Source organism: Camelina sativa, chromosome 8, assembly GCF_000633955.1.
Source record: "Camelina sativa cultivar DH55 chromosome 8, Cs, whole genome shotgun sequence".
NCBI lineage: Eukaryota > Viridiplantae > Streptophyta > Magnoliopsida > Brassicales > Brassicaceae > Camelina > Camelina sativa.
The window spans coordinates 3302141-3325184 of record NC_025692.1 but is presented as its reverse complement, the minus strand read 5'-3'; the positions used below and the strand labels follow the sequence as shown (position 1 = coordinate 3325184).

Here is a 23044-nt window from a genome sequence, read left to right as displayed (position 1 = left end):
TTTGGCATATGAATTTGCAGCCTAGTCGCAGTAGCTACCCTGTGGTGAAAGCTCAATCGAACAAGGTTAGTACTGGTGCATCAACAAATGCTGCAAAAATCGATGGGCCTTCAGCTGAAGCCAAGGAGAAAAATTCATTGAAGAACTCGTCTTCTTCTTCTTCTTCACCTGAATTAGCTACAGAGGAGTCTATTTCTGAGTTCCTTGCCCAAGTAACAACTCTTGTCAAGTGAGTACTGTTACCCTGTTCTACTACTTTTTAATCATTTAAACCATGCTTGAGAATACTCACTTTCCATCATGCAGGCTTGTGGATTCGAGAGATATTGTTGAGTTGCAGTTGAAACAACTTGACTGTGAACTAACCATTCGGAAAAAGGAAGCCTTACCTCAACCCCAATCTCCACAGTACGTCATGATGCAGCAACCAAATCAACCATCTTATGCCCAACCAATGGCTCCTCCCCCTGCACCTGCTGCTTCTTCACCAGCTCCTCCCACACCAGCCTCCCTTCCTCCACCTTCCCCACCTACTCCTGCCAAATCATTGCTTCCTACTGTTAAAAGCCCCATGGCAGGCACATTCTACCGTAGTCCTGGACCTGGTGAACCACCCTTTATTAAGGTTAGGATCTTTGCTAAATTAGCCTGGAGACCTTATTCACAATCCAACAGAAATGTTAATTTCTTCTCTGACTTTAAGACATGCGCTTTTTGGCTGAGTTGCAAATTCGTTGCCTGCTGCATTTCACTGTCTGAATTCGTACTGTATGACTTTCTTGCTGCCTTTAGGTTGGAGATAAAGTGCAGAAGGGGCAAGTTCTATGCATCGTTGAAGCCATGAAGTTAATGAATGAAATAGAGGTGAGTTTCTAAATCATTAAGTATTTCAAATCATCTCTTACAAAATTGCTGCGAATTAATCTGTTGTTTCTCTTTTCAATCCTGCTTAGCAATCTTTAATCTCTTTTTTTTGTTCATATACTTGAATACTTGATTGCCCTCTAGATATCATTAAGTTACAATGACCAGACAACTCTGTACTTCCCTTCTCAATTATATTTGGATGATTGCTTGTGCTTAAATGCGTAACCTTTCATCATGATCCCAAGTATTAGCTCTAATCTTGGAAACTGAGAATTTACCATTCTAATAACACTGAAACTTTTATATTTGTTTTCCACAGTCTGACCAATCAGGAACAGTAGTCGATATTGTGGCAGAAGACGGCAAGCCTGTCAGCCTCGACACTGTAAGTTTACCGAAGGGAAACAGTTCCTCTATTTGTGTGTGTGTTTACTAGAACTAGTTTTTAGTTTTCTACACTTTGATCGTTTCAATTGAAAGGCTATATATATATATAATATACAAAGATATCTCTACTGATATTCGATGCTTTTTTTGACGTTTTGACAGCCTCTGTTTGTGGTTCAACCGTAGAATCGGCTACCATGAGAAATGGAGAAAAAGAAAAAGCTCTACTTAAAATTCAAATCTCTGTGCTCTTTGGTAAAACAATTTGCTGAGACTACCTTTACGAAAAATGTTTCCCCCTGCGTTGTCTTGTTAGGTTTCTTAGTTTCATGAGGAAAGATTTGAGTTTCTTTTGGAACTTTTTTAGTTTCTCTATTCGTTAAAGACATTTTTTTTTCATAAGCTCTGTTTTTTTACTTCTACATATACACGAACTCTTGTTCTAATTCTATTCCAATTTCAATATTTAAGCCCAACGTGTTGCTGAACAAAAGCCCAAACCCAATAAGGCTTATTATATAAAAATAATAAATGAAGCATTTAATAAAAAAATCTAAAGAAAATCCAAGAAAGAAACGGATTGTTTGTTAACAGAGGTAACTTAAACCGCCTTTGTTTCTTTCTTTCTTCTTCCTTCCTTCTTCGGTTCTTCTTAATTGAAATCGAAAACTCTCTCTCAATGGGTTCTACAACTCGAGATCTCTTCTTCGTAATCATCGCTCTCTTTGCTTCGATCCTCTTCCTTCAGATTTCATCGTTACCGGATCCGTCTTTTTACGATTACCTCCGTGAGAGCAACCTCCCCGCCGGTATAGTTCCAAAGGGAGTTACTAATTTCTCGATCGACGTCAATACGGGGCGTTTCACTGTTGCTCTTCCGGTTCCTTGCGATGCTAAATTCGAGAACCAGTTCCACTTCGACTACAACATCTCCGGCGTTTTATCCGATGGACGGATCGGGAATCTATCTGGTGTGACGCAGAAGGAGCTGTTCCTTTGGTTTGCTGTCAAAGGGATACATGTTGATCCGGAGAGCTCTGGGTTGATTCACTTCGATGTTGGTGTTGCTGATAAGCAGCTTTCTCTTTCCCTCTTTGAGTCTCCTCGAGATTGTACTGCTGCGGCGGAATCTAAACACCGTGCTCTTGATCTCTCTAAGCCTCGTGATTTCGAGGTACGTTGTTGCGATTGAATGGTCTTAATCTTTTTTGGTGGTTTTTGTATTGGCATTGGGAATTGCTTACTGTCAAATTAGTTAGGGTTTTAGATTTTTCCCCCAAATTGTATGAGTGAAAAAAGGGGTTTTAGATTCCATAGCACAATTCTGAAGAAGAAGAGAGGCAAGATTGTTTCTGTTCCTACTAGCAAGAGAAACAAGCTCATTGAATCTTTAATTGTAACTTGTATATATGAATGTTTGGTTCTTGTTGCTGAGGCTTTTTGAAATCTATGTTCTTACTTTATTTCCTTTAACTCTTGCAATACAGAAGCAAACTGAAGATACTCAATCCACAATGCAGAAGCGATCCGAAGATATCCAATCGATCTTTGGAACAGGAAGAAATCGTTGGACAATACCATCATAGGATTATTTTTGATCGAGGCTTAGAAGGAAAATGCTAATTCCCCTGGTGATGTCTTGTGTGTATGGTGGTGACTTGTAAAAAGTTTGGCTTTTAGTTTGGTTTTATATACCATATCATATAGTATCAACAGAGTATTATAAGCTTTCAATAACTGCAATAGACTAAACTTAGGAGGTATGGATAACGTTTGGTTTTGCCTTAAAGATGATTAGGGGTTATAAGACATATATATATATATGCTTGTGGATTTTTTATGAGACACACTGCTGTGTTTTGTTATCACACTCTTTTATTGGATTTTTGGTTGTTGAGCAGATGCAGAGTGCAGATTAATTAGTGAATGATGAATCCATACAATATCGTTTACATATGATTTCATTTGTATACTGCAAACAGAGAAGAGGGCACTAATCACTATCACATGTTGGGGGGTTTATCATAATTTTTCCGTTATAAATAAAAAAAAACTTTTTTGACTAGCCAAATTTGCAAACAAAAAAAAAAACCTTAAACGAGCCACAAAGGTGCATATCCCAGCGCGCGTCTCTTTTAAAAGGGCCCCGCGTCTGTCATCATCCTTTGTCCTTTCGAGCGTGGTTTGAAGTGGGAGCTCACAGATGTCAATGTTAAAGAAAAAACCAAAAAAACGTGAACGGCAGGATTCGAACCTGCGCGGGCAAAGCCCACATGATTTCTAGTCATGCCCGATAACCACTCCGGCACGTCCACAACTTGTTGATTAATATATCTTTTCATATTCTTATCTTTGTCGGGAAAATACCAAAAAAAACTCGAAATTATTTTTATTTGAACGTTTAATACCTAATTGTTTTAGATTGAAATAAAAAATACACCAAATTATAAAAATGTGTCATTTAAAACCCAAAATAATAAGTGTTGTTATTTTTATACCCACGATTTTTCAACAAAATTAAAATTCCAATTTTGGTCTGATTATCTAATTAATTATTAAGTTTTAATATAAAAAATCTCGGTTTTGTGTTAACCACATCAAACCGAGATTCCCGGTTATCTACTTCTCTCTTCTTTCTCCTCCTCTTTCTCTCTTCTTCCCCCTCGTCTTGTTTCTCAAAATTTTCTATTTTTTAAAACAAAAAAGCTGTAATCATTTTTTGACTGTACGTGTAGGGGAGAAGATTAGGTGTTGAGAGAGGTGATAACGTTTGCACTGACAACAATTATAATATTCAAAGGTATCAATCAGATTTTGCTCTGAATTTTTTTTTATAACATCTCTCTTTTTTTTTTAATTTCGTTTTTTTGTTCTTTTTAGCAGCAGCAACCTAGAAACTTAAAAAACAATGAATTGACAGTGTGTATGTTTCTGTGTTCGTGCTTGGTCTGAATCTGACGGAAACCAAAAAGAAAAAAAAAATCTGGAATTCAGACAATATCAAAACAGAAAATAAATTGAATTTGTGACATGATTTGACAATGGAACTCCAATCTCAAATTCTGATTCTCCATCCGAACATCGACGCTAGACGAGCCAACATTGTCGCAAGTTCTAGGATTTGTACGCCTTCACCGTCGAAAGAGATGAAACGACATCGATTAGAGAAAAGAGGAATAAGAACAAGAAGTTGATAACCGGGGTTAATCCCGGTTTGATATGATTAACACAAAATCGAGATTTTTTATATTAAAAATTAATAATTAATTAGATAACCAGGGCAAAATTGGAATTTTAATTTTGTTGGAAAATCGTGAATCTGAAAATAACAACACTTATTATTTTAAGTTTTAAACAACATCTTTTTATAATTTGGTATATTTTTATTACAATCCAAAATAACTAAATATTAAACGTCCAAATAAAAATAATTTCGGATTATTTTTTGACATTTTTCCCAATCTTTGTCTCTACACCAAAACATGCAAAATTTACCGATCATACAAAAAAAGTCGTCGATAAGATTGGGTCACGTTTATTATCCTTATAATAAAAAAAATGTTATCCTTATTATGGGTCAAAATTATTCAGTAACTTAAAAGTCTACTACTACAACAACCAATGCTCAATAATAGTAAATCAAATCAAAGTATTTACATCTTTATAGATGGTAATGAATCGACATATATGACATGCCGATTGGGTGAAGAGCTGTGGACCTTATCTCCTCCATTGTCATCATTCGTCACCAAGGTCTCCTAGATTATCACGAAACTCTCTCTACTACTATTTTATTTTATAAGGACAAGAAGATAGTAATAGTAGCGCACACACACACAAAAAAAAAAAAAGAGTTGACCACTGTAGAAGAACACATCAGAGATGGAGGAAATGAAGCCATGTGCCGCTAACTCGCCGCCGTTGACTCCTATTGGTTTCTTAGAAAGAGCAGCCACCGTTTACGGTGACTGTACCTCCATCGTTTACGGTAGCAACACCGTTTACACGTGGCGTGAAACTAACCTCCGTTGTCTCCGCGTCGCTTCCTCTCTGTCTTCCCTCGGTTTAGGCAGGTCCGACGTCGTCTCCGTCCTTTCTCCCAACACTCCGGCGATGTACGAGCTCCAGTTCGCTGTTCCCATGTCCGGCGCAATCCTCAACAACATCAACACACGCCTCGACGCACGCACCGTCTCTGTTCTTCTCACTCACTCTGGATCTAAGCTTCTCTTCGTCGACGTCTTCTCTCACGATCTCGCCGTCGAAGCTATCTCGATGATGACGACTGATCCGCCCGTTCTCGTCTTCATCGCCGATAAGGAAGAGGCAGGAGGAGGTGCTGACGTGGCCAATCGCAACAAGTTCAGTTACACTTACGATGATCTTGTCGAGAGAGGTGATCCGAATTTTAAATGGATCCGACCCGTAAGCGAATGGGATCCGATTGTGCTTAATTACACTTCCGGTACGACTTCGGCACCTAAAGGAGTGGTACACTGCCACAGGGGAATTTTCGTGATATCGGTTGACTCTCTAATCGATTGGACCGTACCGAAAAATCCGGTTTACTTATGGACTCTACCGATATTTCACGCTAACGGCTGGAGCTATCCGTGGGGGATCGCCGCCGTCGGAGGAACTAACGTCTGTTTGCGAAAGTTCGACACGCCGTTAATTTACCGTTTGATCCGTGATCACGGCGTCACGCACATGTGTGGAGCTCCCGTGGTGCTCAACATGTTGTCTGCGACTCAGGAATCTCAGCCGTTGAACCGTCCCGTCAACATCTTAACCGCCGGTGCTCCTCCTCCAGCCGCTGTTCTCCTCCGAGCAGAATCAATCGGTTTCGTGATCAGTCACGGTTACGGATTAACGGAAACCGCCGGATTAAACGTCTCTTGCGCGTGGAAGCCACAGTGGAACCGGTTACCGGCGACTGATCGGGCGAGGTTGAAGGCACGGCAAGGAGTGAGAACCCTTGGGTTTACTGAAATAGACGTGGTGGATCCTGAATCGGGTCGGGGTGTTGAGAGAAACGGAGAAACCGTCGGAGAAATCGTGATGAAGGGAAGCTCGATCATGCTTGGCTACTTAAAAGATCCGAACGGAACAGAGAAGGCTTTGAAGAACGGGTGGTTTTACACCGGAGATGTTGGTGTGATTCACTCGGATGGTTATCTAGAGATTAAAGATAGATCGAAAGATATAATTATAACCGGAGGAGAGAATGTGAGTAGCGTTGAGGTGGAAGCGGTTTTGTATACGAATCCGGCAGTGAGTGAAGTGGCGGTGGTGGCGAGACCTGATGAGTTTTGGGGAGAGACGCCGTGTGCGTTCGTGAGTTTGAAAGAAGGGTTGAGTCGGAGGCCGACGGAGGAGGAGTTGATAGAGTATTGTAGGAAGAAGATGCCAAGGTATATGGTTCCTAAAACCGTGTCGTTTAGGGATGAGTTGCCCAAGACTTCGACTGGGAAAGTTATGAAGTTTGTACTCAGGGAGATTGCTAAGAAGATGGGTATGACGAGGTTAAGTCGGATGTAATATGCTATGGTTGTAGATTGTAAAAGAGCAAAATGTATGAAAAGACCATCCTCATCCCTAAATTTTTTTTATGAATGTTTTAAATATTAAAATTAAAGACTTTTTTTTTTTTTTTTTGGACTTAAAAGAGTTTTTTAAGAGATCTGTCATATAAGTATTACTGTAGTTTCTAATATACCATCTTCCTTCTATTCTTTTCTAATATACCACAACCATAAATTAAAATGACTATACTATCATATTAAAGTTAAGCTTCAATTTATGAAGTTAGGATAGTTGACTTTCATCGTTCAAACCATTGCAAAATTCAAAGTAAAAGGAATCTCTCTCCCCCCCCACTATCTTCTTCTTCCTATTCTCTCTCTAGAAAAACATCATTGATTTGATTTTTTTAAATTTTCCCGATCACTTATTTATTGATAAGTTGAAACTTAATATTTTTAATAGATAATATTTTACTAATTTGTTGGACAATTATAACCTCAAAAGACCCATGAACATGTTGTCATTTAGCTTTCTAAAGGACAAACATTTTTTTCTCTCTTAATTGCTCCATTCTGCATCCTTTCTACCTTTGACATATAACATGTTAAATCTTAAAATGTTCTTATGGACAAATTTAATCCAAACTACCTCATCTACAACAAGTGTGCACAACTCTCCTTTTATGTGTCAGCAAGTAAAAACTCGCAGCTCGTTATAAACGACATTTTATTAAGGTGGTGGACAAGTTTCCCTATAAACAACATATCTATGAAAATGTTGTCTTCTGTTAATTGTGAACATTTTTTCGCATAAATTTTCCTAGACAACAATTTAAATATATTTGGTGGACCAGTTTTAATTGTTAACGTATATTATTTGAAAATATATTCTTGTATGTAAACCATGCTTCCTCGAATTACTAATTTGAATATTAGAAATATATAATGATTAATGTTTTTAAAGTTGGTTGTGACTGTGGGTTGAAGTTGAAAAGGTCTGTCTACATTTAATGTTATCACTGTCAAATAAAGATCAACAAAAACACAGTTTTCCATAATAATAATGGACCCTTAAAGCTGGATTGTAGTACAATAGAAAAGGATTCTTAAATGTGATATTTTACAACAAAAAAAAAAATTGTTGTAAATGTGGTACATTTGATTAAATTCCATTAAAAATAAATACCCATAAAAACCTAGTCAACGAAAAAAGATCTTAAGTAAAATGTATGGTATGAACTTAGTATATGATACAAGTACAACGTTATTCCTAGTAAACATCAAATTTCGTGAAACCGATATCTGCCGACAAAGGAACTTGCTACCTCTTTTATAAGCTTACCCATTTTATTTGCACGGTTTTGTTTGTCTTACTTAAGTATGCGATTGTCTAACCAACAAAGAAAACTGAACTAAAAAAAGACATCAGATTAATTAAAGAGAGTACTAATTAATTAGTCCACCGCGTTAACACCGTGTAATAAAAAGACACATGTTACAAAAGTTGCGTGTCATTTATTTCTCTCATATATTTGCTGTTCTGTAATTAAACTTTGATGACTGCTTCCTTTGTTTGAAGGTTATCTTTAAAAACAAAATGTGGTTTCAGTCGGAAAAACATTCATAAAAATAAATAGAGATACCTCCACGAAGTTGATTGAAATTGAAGAAGAGAGGAAACCCAACTCATTAAGCAAACATCGATCGGATCTTCTTTGTCTCTCGCTCAAGAAGAACTGTATTATAGAAGATGGGGTTTTTCTCTCACATGATCTCCAGAGATGATCTGAAAGCAGGAGATCACATCTATTCTTGGCGTAACGCTTACATCTACTCTCATCACGGTTCGGTTCCATTTCTTTCTCAAAACCTTTTGATCTTATTTATTTTCTGGGTTTTTTTTTTTTTTTTAATCGAATATCACAAAAAATTGGATTTACTCTGTTTGCAGGAATCTATGTAGGCGATGGTAAAGTCATCCATTTCACTCGTGGAGGTGGTCTTGAATTCGGAACCGGAACAGTTTTGGACAAGTTCATCGATATTTCGATACAGAATCATGGAAGAAGAAAAAATAACAAGTGTCTTCTTGATTGTGGAGACCAATCTGATCTCGGTGGTGTCATCTCTTCTTGTCTTGATTGTTTTCTATCCGGAGGTAATCTCCATCTCTTCGAATACAGTGCCTCTCCGTCTGTCTTTCTAGCCAAACGAGGTGGTACTTGCACGATAGCATCTTCGGATCCTTGTGATGAAGTCATCTCACGTGCGGAGTTTCTCCTTTTAAAAAATGGGTTTGGTGAGTACGATCTTTTAGATAATAACTGTGAAGATTTTGCTATCTATTGCAAAACTGGTTTGTTTGTTTTATCCATGGCCACCAAGTTTGGAAGTAGTGGTCAGGCCAACTCTGTGTCTGCTGCTGGTGGTGTTGTTTCTTTGACGCTTAAGGTTTTAGGGGTGAAAAAGAAGACTAGTGCTGGTCATGAAGATGATTCTGTGGTTTCTGTTGTTAACAAGGTCATTTCTTCTACGGTTAAATATGTAGTTCCTGGTGTTGGTGGTGTGGCTTTGGCGGAATATGGTCACTACTGTTTTGGCCGCCTGTTTTACGACATTGGTGTTAGAAAAGATGCTTGTAAGGTTTCTGTTGAAGAGCTTGTTGCATTTGTAGGTGCCAAGCAAGGCATACAAAACAAGTGTCTCTCTAGTTAGCACTTCGTTGTTTGCATTTATGTATGTTTGATATGACTAATTGTCAAGAAGAGTATGGAGAGAGTGATTTTGCTTTTCTGCATTGTTCGAATTGTATAAACTGTATTTTAACTATTTGTAAAATAACATTATTATTTCCAATAAAATTGAACTCTTCTTCAAATAACCTGTGAGGTTTTAACTTCTTAAGACACCAACTTTGAGCTTTCTTTAACCTTAAAAACCTCTCAACTAGCTTTAGACCATATTTGAGAACGCAAAAACAGAGCGAAGAAAAAGCATGAGAAAGAGAATGATCGATGCAGGAATAAACGAGGAGGACACACAGGGTTTGAGTGAGTTGAGGCCTCATGCGCCTTAGAGTAACCCTCTTTCCAAGAGAACAGCTTTCATTGTTTTCAGTGATTCTTCCATATCATCACAAATCTTGTGAGCATCCGGTATTATAGTAGGATCAACCCCTATCGTGATTGTCACTTCCCCCGCATAACTTGTGTAATGTATCAGCGATGCCTATCGAACACAAAAACAAGAAACAATCAATCAAAAAGAAAAGCTAATTACGATTTAAACTAAATTACGCAACAACACAAAAAAAGACGTACCTGTGAGTGTCCATAAGAGCTTGGAGAAATGTAAGCGATGGGATGGCCATGGAAACTGATTTCTTCCGTAGGGCCCATAACGTTTGACACACATGTCGTTATGTTCTTCAAGTGTTGATTGAATGCTAATGATGCTGCCTAGAATGACAAGAGTGAGTTAATATGTACTGCCCATATAAAAATGCAAATTACAAATCTCAAATTTTTTTTACCTTAGCTCCTAACACTTTTAGGATGATATTGATAAAGAAATACGCTAGAGCTGCTTGATAAGAGTGCTTCTTTCGAGCCATAATAGCTTTGGACTTTTCTAGATAGACCAATGGATCGGTTTCTAAAGCAATCGATAACGGTAAGATAATAAAACTGAAGTAGTTTCCCCATCTGCATTTTGAATCCTTCACCATCATTTCTGCCAAAGACTTTATGCATAAGAAGTATTATAAATTAAATATTGTTTGTTGAGAATTAAAGAATTATAATTTATAAGATTTGAGGAGTATGTTTCTAACCTTGAACCCGATGTCTGACCTTAGATTTACTGTACAACCTGCACGAAATCGTATTCCATCCGGAAGATATGAAGTCAATAATGATCCATCCTCCAGCTCATCATTCTTGTCTTGTTTTTGAGAAACAAGATATTGTCGGTTCATATAGCTAGAAAGAGCAGCTTGTGTAATTCCGAGTAGAACATCGTTGATAGTCTAACAGCATATGCAATAGAAAGCACAGATCCATTAAAAAAGGTAAGAGAAGTTAAAATCCTTAAGAGAGTTATGAACATAAATCGCAACGTTACCATGTTCATAGCATTCTTGATAAGTTTAATGTCATCTAGAGATATCGTTCGGTGATAGAATCTCCTTGGATTTCTCCTGACATTCGCATTGCCTTTCAATGGTGTTTTTGTATCCTTCAAAAACAACACTGTCGCACCAAGCAACAACACATCTACGATTGTATTCCAAATCAGTCTCATTGTAGAACCAATGGTGAATATTGCCCTTAAGAACCAGCCAGTTTTCTCAAGGCTATGCGGCGCTGTGGTTCGCCGTTTCACCAAAGGAGTAGCAGTAGACAACATGCTTGGATTTGATGTCTTATGGGTACATGCGAGCACAAGGGAAATGAAGGACATCCCATCTGCCAACGCTTGGTTAAATCTTATTACACCGACTGCTTCAGCATCAGAGGTTTTGACGTTAAGGATGTGAATGTCCCACAAAGGTCTTGATCTATCAAGAGGAGTCATTGTGAGACGGGAGCAATAATCATCGACGAAGCTTTGTCCACTTTCACATATCTCTTCTAGATCTACGTATGGTACAATTACATGATCTTCTACATTGACTTCGGTCTCGATCCATTTTGCACCATTTTCAGACTAGTAAGATAAGACAGATGGAGACCAAACACTATCTCAAATGATTTGACTCAAAATCTCAAGTATTGACATTGAGATCATGTAAATTAATCAACAAACATATAATTCTTTTTTTCCTGTTTTTTGCAACTATCAAATTATTTACTTATTTAAAGAAAACATTCTCTAAAAACAAAATTTCTAAATCAGGTCATGTTTGAATACAACATAATATTTACAAGTGATCGAGAATAACTAAGCATGTATAAGTGGGTACCAGTTTGCTTGAGAAACGAGGATGCTTGTAGACATTATGCCTCAAAGCATCAAGAACAACGTCAGGATTAATTTTGGTTTTGAAACCAATGTTGATGATGGCACATATGTCTATGTCTGGCGACTGGAATACTCGCGCCATCGGGCTGAGCGGCTCCTCCTCCCCCTCCTCCTCCTTATTCTTCATTCTCCCGTTCCCTATGTGCATAGTGCATATCTCTTCTCTTCTCTATCTCTCTTCTTAGTATAAAGTTTGTCTATACCTATATATAAGTGGTCTTAAATGTGACTCTATTCTTTTGGTATTTTATGTTTGTTTGTATTATTGTCTTTGAACAGCAAAAAAAATTATTATGGGTGACGGTGAATTTTCTTCTAACAAAACATACAAAAAATTGTAGTTGCCAGAAAACTATATGTTATACTATTTCAGTAACTCAGTTTCACGTTGTTTGTTTTGAACATCCTGCTATATTAATTGGGAAGCACAAATATGAAACTAATCTTAAAATTTGTAAAAAATTACATTCAATTGTCATTTGAAAAACTTAATTAATTAAAAAACGAAAATTGGGGACACATAAAATAAAATAAATTGTAGAAAAAAAATCTATTAGAATCAAAACTAATTCATACTTTTAAAAAAAAATTAACAGCTAAGATTTAAAAAATCTAATCGAATAAAATCTAAAGTTCATTATATGCAAATGTTTTATTGACAGATTTTCAATAAATATTTTTAATATAAATTTTTTTTAATATAAGCAAATTAAATTTTTAATCACAAATCTTTATAAATAACATAATAACAAAATAAATTATTAAAAAATTTCATCATACAAAAAGTTCAGTCTGCAGTTTTCTATGGGTTAGTACCTAGTTAGTATAGAATTAGCTAGTACTTAATTAAGTGATTGTGTATGTTCACATATGTTCGTGCTTTTAATGTGGTCGAAGCTGATGCATGATAAAACGTGTCCTCTTAAATGACAACTATAATATTTAATGCAAAAGAAAAGTTATTGGATTCACTCCTGAACAACTATATTCTGTCCCTCTTAATTAATCAATTAGAATACAACGTTACTAGGTACGGATCCGCACGTACGTGCGTGATTGATTTCAAAAACTATGTTTACTATAAAGTTTGTAATATATTATGTACACATAGAGTTACATTTATATATATAATTATTTGTTAAATCATTTACAGTTCAAACTTATATTAGTTGGTTTCATTCAATTTGTGATTTTTGAAATAATAAAAGTTTCAGCATAAAATTAAGATTCACAAAACAACATACCCAAAAATCTAACGTTTACCGAATTAGTGATTAATCAGAATTGTATAAAACTTGTAAATTGTGAAACGGATAAAACCATCAAAAAGATTAAAACTTACCGAAACGAATGACATAAATTCTTAAGCGGATCAAATCCATCCCGGTAGCTATACTCCATAAAGGGTATAATATTTTTTTATCTATAAAAATCCATCCTCCGAAATCTTTAAAAAATAATATTAAAATATATATCAGATTTTATATTTTTAATATGTTAATTTTGAAATTAAGGAATCTTTAATATACATTAGTCTTATATATCATAAATTTTCTATATGAAAAAACTGAAAATTAGGATTTACATGAGTTTAAATATTTTATAGTTCAAAATAAATTTAAGATGCCGTTAAATTGTTTTTAAAAGATTTTCCAATATCTATTATTCAAAATTAATTTCAAAACTTAAATCAATATGCTAAATCGATTTTGCAGAAGACATTCCTTTTCAAAATAATTTCAAAATCAATACATGCAAAATTAATTTCAAAACTTTATCCATTCTATTTTTTAAGAGTTTTACAATATCTTAAAAAAGTTTTGAAAAAACAGTTCCCACTAATTAAGTTTTTTGTGGATCACAAAATATTGGTTTAAGTAAATTAATTCAGATTTTTAGGTCCAATTAGTTTGTTCGAAATGAGGCTGTTAATTAGTAATTCCTTAATTATGGGGAAATGATTGCTAGATTTCATATGACAGATATTATACCGGTTTTGTGTGTATTTGATTTTACTATGTGCTGTTTTTTTTGGAAAGACTATGAATTCATTTAGGAGAATATCCCAAGGAATACGTTATTAAAATCTTGATTGATAGAATGTTTAGAAATGGATATTCGTTTTTTGTTTTTTGGAAAGACTGTGAATTCAGTTAGGAGAATATTATCATACATCTGCTTATTCGTTATTTACACCTAACATCTTGAGGAATACGTAATTAAAATCTTAATTGATAGAATGTTATGCTATGAATATTCATTTTCTGTTTGATTGATTATTCGAGGATATCGTCTATGGTAAATTATCCTTGAATATTTAATTGCTAATTTACAGGAAATCATCTGTGCATATCTAGTTGTTAATTAGGTAAGGAATATTGGGTTTTTGTTTGGTCGATTATTCAATGTTTTCTGACCTGTCATGTCAATCTTAATTTATAGGAAATCATCTATGCATATTTAGTTGTTAATTAGGAAAGGAATTCTGTGTGTTTTAGTTATGTGATTATTATTTTAAATTTACAAAATTAATATATTTTTCTCACAAAATCAATATAATTATTGGTATTTTTATAATTAATGTTTGTTTAGTAACAATATTTTAAATTTAAAATTTTTATATTATTCCAATGAAATTTATAATGGTTGCAATGAAAAATCTTTATTATTCCAAAAAAAAAAATTATTCCAATGAAATAAAAAATTTAGAATTATTAAATTGTTACATATGAAATAATCTATTTCTTCGAGGAAGTAGTTATGAAGTCTTCATGGGTTATTTTTGATTTTTTTTATGGGATTTGGTAAACTGTTTCCTTTGCTTAAATACTGAAACAGAATCTTGATCTTATGTGTCTGGTCATTTGTTTCATGACGTACCGTTTTTGAGACCTGTTGAAATATAAAATTGATCTTGTTAGTTAGGAGTTGGACTTGTCACTAAAGGAATTAAACTGTGGATTTGATCATAGGTAAAACTTAGAATACTTACCGAGTGAAGGTTCGCAATTGGTAAAGAATCCTGTTTTTTTTTTCTGCCACTATTTTGCCTCCACATTATAAACGAACTTATGAGGATGTTCATTATAAATTATATTTGTAGATGACTGGTACTGGCTATTACGGTCGACCCATGATGAAAAAGACTCATGTAAAGCTTGGTGAAAAAAGGCATGTGAAAAATGAAGAAGGAGTTTTTTTTTACAATCGTCTGGTTAGTATTAGAAATAGTGTATTTAAAGATGAGGATAGGCATGTAGGGTTTTCGTTTATGTTTTTTTTTCCTTTTTGCAAATAAATCCAGTGGCACAAAGATGTAATTAATTAGAAAAATTAAGGGGATTTTTGTAAATGACCTTGGAGCTCTATAATGCTGACAACTCAGCTTTTTTGGAGAGAATGCTTCTCTTTTAATATATAGGGGATGATATGTTATACTATTATATTTTAAAAACGAAATCAAAATTAAAATAAAAGGACAAAACAAATTAACGAAACAAATTATGTAGATCTTTTATTAAGGAAAGTATGTCGGTTTCGGTTTATAAAAGAAGATTCGGATTTAAATTTATAATTTTAAAAATTATATTTCGGTTTGAGTTTATAGAAGAATGGTTAGGATTTAAATTTTACAATTAAACAAAATTATATGTCAGTTTGGGTTTACAAAAGAGTGGTTAGGGTTTAGATTTTACAATTAAACGAAATTATATGTCGGTTTGGGTTTACAAAAGAGTGGTTAAGGTTTAGATTTTACAATTAAACAAAATTATATGTCGGTTTGGGTTTATAAAAAAGTGTTCAGGATTTAGATTTTACAATTAAACAAAATTATATGTCGGTTTGGGTTTATAAAAGAATGGTTACAGTTTAGATTTAACAATTAAACAAAATTATATGTCGGTTTGGGTTTATAAAAATGGTTAGTGTTTAAATGTGAGAATTAATAACTGTAATATAATATTAGAATTAACAATTTTAAAATTGATTGATATACAAAATTTGTTTCCTTAATTAAGATTTGTTTCCTTAATTTAAAAGGGGTGAACTTGGGATGAATCCAATAATTGTCCTAATACAAAATGGGCTAAATTTTTTATTTTATTATAAAATTAACTTATTATTATGATATAAAATTATAAAATATTGACGTTGTAGTGCAGTCTCTATTAAATGGATGTTGTAACCGCATACTTATATGGTCCACTGGATAATGAAATGTATATGAGATTACCAGAGGGTTTTGAGCTCAAAGATAAGAATGGTTCTCGAGAACAGTACTGCATTAGGCTGAACAAATCCCTTTATGGACTGAAACAGAGTGGTCGAATGTGGTATAACCGGTTAAGTGAATATTTAGCTAAAGAAGGCTATAAGAATGACCTAATCAGTCCATGTCTATTTATAAAGAAGTTTGCAAACAAAGGGTTTGTAATTATAGCAGTTTATGTGGATGATTTGAACATCCTTGGGACCTCTGGAGAAATCGTCCAAACAGTCGAATAACTAAAGAAAGAATTCGAGATGAAAGACCTCAGTGTTATAGGAGCGTTAATGTTCTTGGCTAGCCACACTAGACCAGACATATGTTTTGCCGTGAACCTCCTAGCGAGATTTAGTTCTTGTCCGACTATAAGGCACTGGAACGGTGTTAAACATGTTCTGCATTACCTACAAGGAACGACAGACTTTGGTTTATTTTATACTAACTATAACAGAGATGGTTTAGTTGGTTTTGCTGATGCAGGTTACTTATCGGATCCGCACAATTCTAGGTTTCAAACCGGGTACGTATTCACACATGATGGTACGACGATCTCGTGGCGTTCCATGAAGCAGAGCATTGTTGCCACTTCGTCCAACCATGCGGAAATCCTAGCAATTCATGAAGCCGGATGAGAGAGTGTGTGGTTAAGGTCGATGACTCAACACATCAGGGCGAATTGCGGTATGGTCGCGGACAAGGAGCCAACCGTAATCTATGAGGACAATACGGCCTGCATCGCACAGCTCAAGGAAGGTTACATCAAGGGAGATCGGACAAAGCACATCCTACCGAAGTTCTTCTTCACACACGAACTACAAAAGGCCGGAGAAGTTCGTGTGGTACAGGTGCAGTCATGCGACAACTCAGCCGATCTCTTCACTAAGGCATTATCGACAACAACATTCAAGAAGCTCATGCACCAGATTGGAATGCGGAGGCTTAAGGATTTAGAGTGATGCTTGGAACAGGGGGAGTAATGCGTGTTGTACTCTTTTTTCCTTCACCATGGTTTTGTCCCATTGGGTTTTCCTGGTAAGGTTTTAATGAGGCAACATCCCCAAGCGCATTACAGGGATCCTCTTCCAGCACATGCACGGTTATGTCATCCAAGGAGGAGTGTTGTAAAGCACTGGATGGTGGACTCCATAACCGGCCATGTATGGTCCATGTACGTTTAGTGTCTTACGGCCCATCGGCCATAGGTCCATTGGCGTATTCTATTTCCTAGTCGGTTATGGGCTTTAGCCCTTATACTTTACTATATATATGTAACCTCATTCGATTATCAATAATAAGAACAAGATAATTCCTCCTTTTGATTCTCTAGTTTACAACATGTCCCTCAGTTTTTTTTAGAATTAAATACACCAGTCGAACGGCCATAATAAAAGAGAGTACGCTGCTAAAGGACCCGCGAGGCGGACGTTTAGTTGATCTGCCAATCAGTCATTTACTGTTGATTAGAAAAAAGGGATAAATTTATCATTGTTAGTTAATATTTTACGTCTCACCATATCTTCATTACCTAACACTTCAAATCTTTTTATTTTTCACACTTCGATATTGTTGTTATGATATTTCCTATTCGAGTTTGTTTTGAATTTCTGGTTCTAATGATACCGTATTCTGCTTTAAATTCTAGCTAGAGCCGTGTAACAAGTGTGCATCTTTCGAGCCATCATATTTTTCGATAAACCAATGGATCGGTTTTGTAAACCATATTGACGGTTCAAGAAGTGAGAAAGAGAGGGAATCCGAGTAGAAGTTAGTTATGAACATCAATCATAACATACCATGTTCATTGTTCTTTATTAGTTTAATCTTATCCAGCGAGACAGTTCGGTCGGTGTTAAAATCTCTTTTAATTGCACATGACATTCACCGGCCTTTTAGATTGTATCCTTCGAAAACGTAAGAACCAGAGTAAAAGGGAACATTAATTATAAGGAAGGATCGCATCTTCCAACCAATGGTGAGATCTTATTAATCACACCGACAGCTTCAGCATCTGAGATTTTGACTTAAGAATATGAATGTACGACAAGGGCCTTGATCTATCAAGAGGAATTATCGTGAGACGTGAGATATAATCATGGACGAAGCTTTTTCCATCTTCATCTATATATCTTTTGGATCTATGTATGCTATAGCTACATGGTCTTTTACATTGACCTCTGTTTCAATCCCTTTTGCACCATTTTATCATCCGCTCATATAAATAATATGGTGTGAACGCAACAGGAGGCTGCACGGTGAGATTCCTAACACCTGTTTACACTATCAAATCAATAGATAAAGTAGTCGGCAACAGATTATATATGCCTGTCAAGACCACAAGTTCCCCTAAGCTTGAGGATGGTTCGGCCGGGCATTTGGCTTTGCCTTGAGAGGCTAGTGCTTTGGCTCAGTTTTCTTTACAATAGTTACTTGTTTCAATTTTATTTACATAAACGATGCATATAATGTAAATATGGTTTTTTTCTTGAATAAATTTTACATTCATTCAAAAAATAAATAAAATTAAGATAAATTAGAGAGACCAAATAATATGTTAATTAAATTCCACATAGAAGTTAAGTACACGCTGTCTATAAGAATTAAAGTATAATATTATAAGAACATGTGTATGTATAAGCGGATACCAGTTTGCTGTAGAAACGAGGGATGCTTGTAGTTGTAGACATTAATTATGCTTCAAGGCATCAAGAACAACGTCAGGATTAATCTTCGTTTTGAAACCCATAATAGTTACCGTACCGCACAATAGTCCATTGCCGGTGACTGGAATACACGCACCATTGAGTTGAACGGCTCTTCCTGGCATTGGTGAGAAACTCTCTCAGTTTATATAATATTTTAACCATATTAACTATTTATTTATATTTTAATTAACAATTAAAAAGTTTGTTCAATTGTAAAAAGACACATGGCAAATGACAAATAAAATGAGATTCTCAATATTGAGAAACTTATACCATTTTTACTGGGGATTCTCTCCCAGTTGTTTTTATTTTTGGGGCCAAAAAAAAATTAAAAAACCCAATATTCAGTCCATTAAGCGGAGAAACGTTGCTCCAGGAAGGAATTGAGCAACTGCATAAGCAACGCTACATGGCATGTTTTGGTTGGTTGTCGATTTAATTAAAAAAAAAAAAATTTGCCATTTTCTTTTCCTTCTTTCGCGATCTTCTCTCTACTCTCTCGACGGAATCCCTAAAACTCATAGTGATTCACCTCAGCAGAATCCAATTCAGCAGTTCCAGGTTGATGTTAAAGGCCAAGGCTTTATGTTATCTTTAGTGAAATCCAGAAAAGCTATTTCTTGTGCTCTTCCCTCTGAACCATCTCCCTCCACTTCAGTAGCCGCCGTCTCCGCCGTTTCTGGTGACCACCGGTCTCGATGTTTGTCTTTGATAGTCAAACTTGGTGGGAGAGGTCTTGTAGACTCTGCTCGGGAAGTGATTAGCCGTGTTATCGATGGTTCTTCTTCTATTTCAGAGGCGGCTTTAGTTGTTGATTTCGCGGGCAACAATGGAATAGAACTCGATTCGTGTTGCTGCGGCGCATTGATAAGGAAGCTGACGGAGATGGGTCAGCCTGGATTGGCTGAAACTTTCTACAACGAACGTGTGATTGGAAATGGTATGGTTCCTGATTCGTCGGTTTTAGATTCAATGGTGTTTTGTCTAGTTAAGCTAAGGAGGTTCGATGAAGCTAGAGCTCATTTAGATAGCAGTATAGCTTCTGGTTATGTTCCTAGTAGAGATGCTTCTAGTTTAGTAATTGATGAGCTTTGTAATCAAGATCGATTTCTCGAGGAGTTTCATTGCTTTGAACAAGTGAGAAAGGGAGGCAGTGGTTTATGGCTTTGGTGTTGTAAGAGATTGTTTAAGGGGTTGTGCGATCATGGACACTTGGATGAAGCAGTTGGGATGTTAGATACTCTGTGTGAGATGACGAGAATGCCTCTACCTATTAATCTATATAAGTCTCTCTTTTACGGGTTTTGTAGAAGAAGAATTGCTGAAGCTTTTGCTAGTCCTCACAGGAGGAAGTTGTGAGTACTGGTACTCAAGGAGGTGGCCAAGAGACTACGGCGTAAGCTCTCTCTCTCTCTCTCTCTCTTATACTATTTGGCATTTGGTTCTCTTAACTCTGAAGTAGTTGAATTTGCAAGTACAAGTATTCAATTGCTATAATCATGATTGAGTCAGTAACAATGCAACCTTGAATGGTATGTTTATAGGTGGGTTGCTAAAGCTTTAAGTTTGTTGAAACTTGTACTTTTGAGGAAACTTGTACCATTCAATTATAGGGATCCTATGTAAAGTTTTTGTTCAGAACTCAATTGAAATTGGCATTGATTGTTCTTTGTTGGTCTTGTAGAGGAATAATATTATCTGGCTTTTTTGTCTGGATCATCGTAGCTATATGAAACACGATTGTCCAAAAGGAAACAGAGGAGATGTCACTGTGGTTATTTGTCCGTTTTGTGCTACAGCAGTTCGGTTAAACCCTGACGAAGTTCCAAACTTGGCTTGGGAGGAACATGTTAATTCAGTTTGTGATCACTCAAACGACGAAAAAGCTGTTAAGAAGAAGAAGATATGTCCTGTTCCAAGGTGCGGAGCAGTCTTGACATTCTCTTATACTATAAAATGTCGAGACTGCGACATAGATCATTGCTTGAAACATCGGTTTGGATCTGAACATAGTTGTTCAATCGGTTACCAGAATCCTCTGGTTTCATTCAATCGGTTACTACATCCTCGGATCTTCAAGTTGGTATGAAGTTGAAACGTGAACTGGAAGATGAAGATGATGATGTTGAATGAGAAGAATAAGCTCCTGTTTCAGATAGATCATTTTTGAGTTTACTTTTACTTCATTTCCAATTAAGCTTACACATTTGTTAGTTAGTTAAATTTACAATTCAGCTTACACTTCGAACATGCTTTACAACTCTTTCAATCTCCTTCATTTCCAAACTTCTCTGATTGGATAATCTTGTGATTGGAGGATAACATTTTGGGTAAAGAACCAAAAAAAAACATTTTGGTTGTTATGTTAAAAAATTATTATTTGAGAGATTGAGCAACTTTTTTTGGGTTCTCTAGTAAATGAATGATTTTGCAAAAATACTCTTAGAGTTGCTTTACTTAAATTAGTATTAATTGTATGATTAATTAATTTGAGAGTAATTTAGGAGAAATACTCCACTAGAGCATCATTAGTGGAGAAACCTTCCTAAGTCACTCATATATTAATTAATTATATAATTAATACTAAATTAATTAAAGCAACTCTAAAAGAATTTTAGCAAAATCATCTTTTTACTAGAGAACCCAAAAAATGTTGCTCAATAGATATTACACTTGAATGTGACTTTGAGTGGCGATCAGCAAATAGAAAAAGTTGTGGTGCGAGGTAACAATATAGTATAGGCTCGTAGCAAATTATATTTAAGGTAAACATTGGACTTAATACTTTAGTAGTTGTATATGGTCACATATATATGTCCACATTTATACTTATAGTTGAAAGGGAAGATAATAAATTTCCAGCTAATAGTGTAACTATGTTTTGAATTTATATCCAAAATATTCAGTTAGGGATTTGTATTGTGTGGGTTGTCCTGTCCACTAGTGAGAGAGTAAAGTCCTTTGCGAAGGAATAAACAACGTCAGAGTCGGAAAAACATGTGTTTTGGGCCGGTTCATAGACGCATCACAAAAGCAGACATGGACTAGTGCTAGTATCGTTATCTCGGTTATTAATATTGTCCATCCCAAAGCAGAAACTAGTACTATTTTATAGTATGGTCGCGTTGGTAGAATTAAATTCTTCAACCGCCTTTGTGGGTAGGGTCAGTTAGTAAGATGGTCACGTGTTTTTCCTAGCTTGAACATCATGGCATGGTGAGACTCTTTAATTTGTTTTCTGATCTATATAGATAAATTCTAAACTAGCTACAAGTATGTCATATATATTCTTTGATTACTCCCCCACTCGAGAAGAGATGGAGGCAATGAAGCCCTGCGCCGCTAACTATCCGCCTCTGACGCCGTTAGGTTTCTTAGAAAGAGCCGCCATCGTGTACGGTGACTGTACCTCCATCGCTTACGGAAGCAACACCGTTTACACGTGGCGTGAAACTAACCTCCGTTGTCTCCGCGTCGCATCCTCTCTGTCTTCCCTCGGTTTAGGCAGGTCCGACGTCGTCTCCGTCCTTTCTCCCAACACTCCGACGATGTACGAGCTCCAGTTCGCTGTTCCCATGTCCGGCGCAATCCTCAACAACATCAACACGCGACTCGATGCACGCACCGTCTCTGTTCTACTCAGCCACTCTGAATCTAAGCTTCTCTTCGTCGACGTCTTCTTCTGCAATCTAGCCGTCGAAGCTATCTCGATGATGACGACTGATCCGCCCATTCTCGTCTTCATCGCCGATAAAGAAGAGGAAGGAGGAGGTGGTGCTGACGTGGCGGTTCGCAACAAGTTCAGTTACACTTACGATAATCTTGTCGAGAGAGGCGATCCGGGTTTCAAATGGATCCGACCCGAAAGCGAATGGGATCCGATTGTGCTTAATTACACTTCCGGTACGACTTCGGCACCCAAAGGAGTGGTACACTGCCACAGGGGTATTTTCGTAATGTCAATGGATTCTCTAATCGATTGGACCGTACCGAAAAATCCGGTTTACTTATGGACTCTACCGATGTTTCACGCTAACGGTTGGTGTTATCCGTGGGGGATCGCCGCCGTCGGAGGAACTAACGTCTGTTTGCGCAAGTTCGAAGCGCCGTTAACATACCGTTTGATACGTGATCACAACGTCACGCACATGTGTGGAGCTCCGGTCGTGCTCAACATGTTATCGGCTGCGACTCAGGAATCTCATCAGCCGTTAAAACGTCCCGTCAACATTTTAACCGCCGGTGCTCCACCTCCAGCCGCCGTGCTCCTCCGC

General features: G+C 36.3%; 7 protein-coding genes and 1 non-coding gene across 9 annotated transcripts in view; 6 read left to right on the top strand and 2 right to left on the bottom strand.

The window, feature by feature from the left end:
* LOC104705931 (biotin carboxyl carrier protein of acetyl-CoA carboxylase 1, chloroplastic-like) overlaps positions 1-1721 on the top strand; it is a 4400-nt gene extending 2679 nt beyond the window's left edge. The window contains exons 2-6 of one of the 2 annotated variants that reach the window (XM_010422028.2): positions 21-229; positions 307-625; positions 793-864; positions 1187-1252; positions 1417-1721. In XM_010422028.2, coding sequence (XP_010420330.1) covers positions 21-229; positions 307-625; positions 793-864; positions 1187-1252; positions 1417-1440 — 690 coding nt within the window. In that variant the 3' untranslated portion in view covers positions 1441-1721. The remainder of the gene's footprint in view (positions 1-20; positions 230-306; positions 626-792; positions 865-1186; positions 1253-1416) is intronic. The other variant, XM_019228291.1, reaches the window with a different exon arrangement.
* LOC104705929 lies at positions 1825-3154 on the top strand. Its single transcript, XM_010422025.2, has 2 exons — positions 1825-2428; positions 2742-3154. Exons 1-2 carry the CDS (start codon positions 1934-1936, stop codon positions 2838-2840), a joined length of 594 nt encoding a protein of 197 aa, XP_010420327.1. The 5' UTR covers positions 1825-1933; the 3' UTR covers positions 2841-3154.
* On the bottom strand, positions 3488-3569 carry TRNAS-AGA. Its single transcript has one exon. It is a non-coding gene; the product is annotated as a tRNA-Ser (tRNA).
* LOC104705928 (probable acyl-activating enzyme 5, peroxisomal) lies at positions 4874-6907 on the top strand. The gene has a single exon (XM_010422024.2). It carries the CDS (start codon positions 5137-5139, stop codon positions 6793-6795), a length of 1659 nt encoding a protein of 552 aa, XP_010420326.1. The 5' UTR covers positions 4874-5136; the 3' UTR covers positions 6796-6907.
* On the top strand, positions 8314-9640 carry LOC104705926. The gene is made up of 2 exons (XM_010422022.2): positions 8314-8623; positions 8731-9640. Exons 1-2 carry the CDS (start codon positions 8530-8532, stop codon positions 9492-9494), a joined length of 858 nt encoding a protein of 285 aa, XP_010420324.1. The 5' UTR covers positions 8314-8529; the 3' UTR covers positions 9495-9640.
* On the bottom strand, positions 9629-11979 carry LOC104705927 (O-acyltransferase WSD1-like). The gene is made up of 6 exons (XM_010422023.2): positions 11743-11979; positions 10902-11486; positions 10612-10806; positions 10312-10521; positions 10100-10237; positions 9629-10007 (listed from the first exon to the last, which is right to left on the bottom strand). The coding sequence occupies exons 1-6, from the start codon at positions 11947-11949 to the stop codon at positions 9852-9854; spliced, it is 1491 nt and encodes a 496-aa protein (XP_010420325.1). The 5' UTR covers positions 11950-11979; the 3' UTR covers positions 9629-9851.
* LOC104705925 lies at positions 19219-21158 on the top strand. Its single transcript, XM_010422021.2, has 3 exons — positions 19219-19710; positions 20081-20166; positions 20455-21158. The coding sequence occupies exons 1-3, from the start codon at positions 19356-19358 to the stop codon at positions 20857-20859; spliced, it is 846 nt and encodes a 281-aa protein (XP_010420323.1). The 5' UTR covers positions 19219-19355; the 3' UTR covers positions 20860-21158.
* The window catches only part of LOC104705924 (probable acyl-activating enzyme 6), a 5802-nt gene continuing 4753 nt past the window's right edge, over positions 21996-23044 (top strand). The window contains exon 1 of the mRNA XM_019228650.1: positions 21996-23042. Within this exon, the coding sequence (XP_019084195.1) occupies positions 22046-23042 (997 nt within the window). The 5' untranslated portion in view covers positions 21996-22045. The remainder of the gene's footprint in view (positions 23043-23044) is intronic.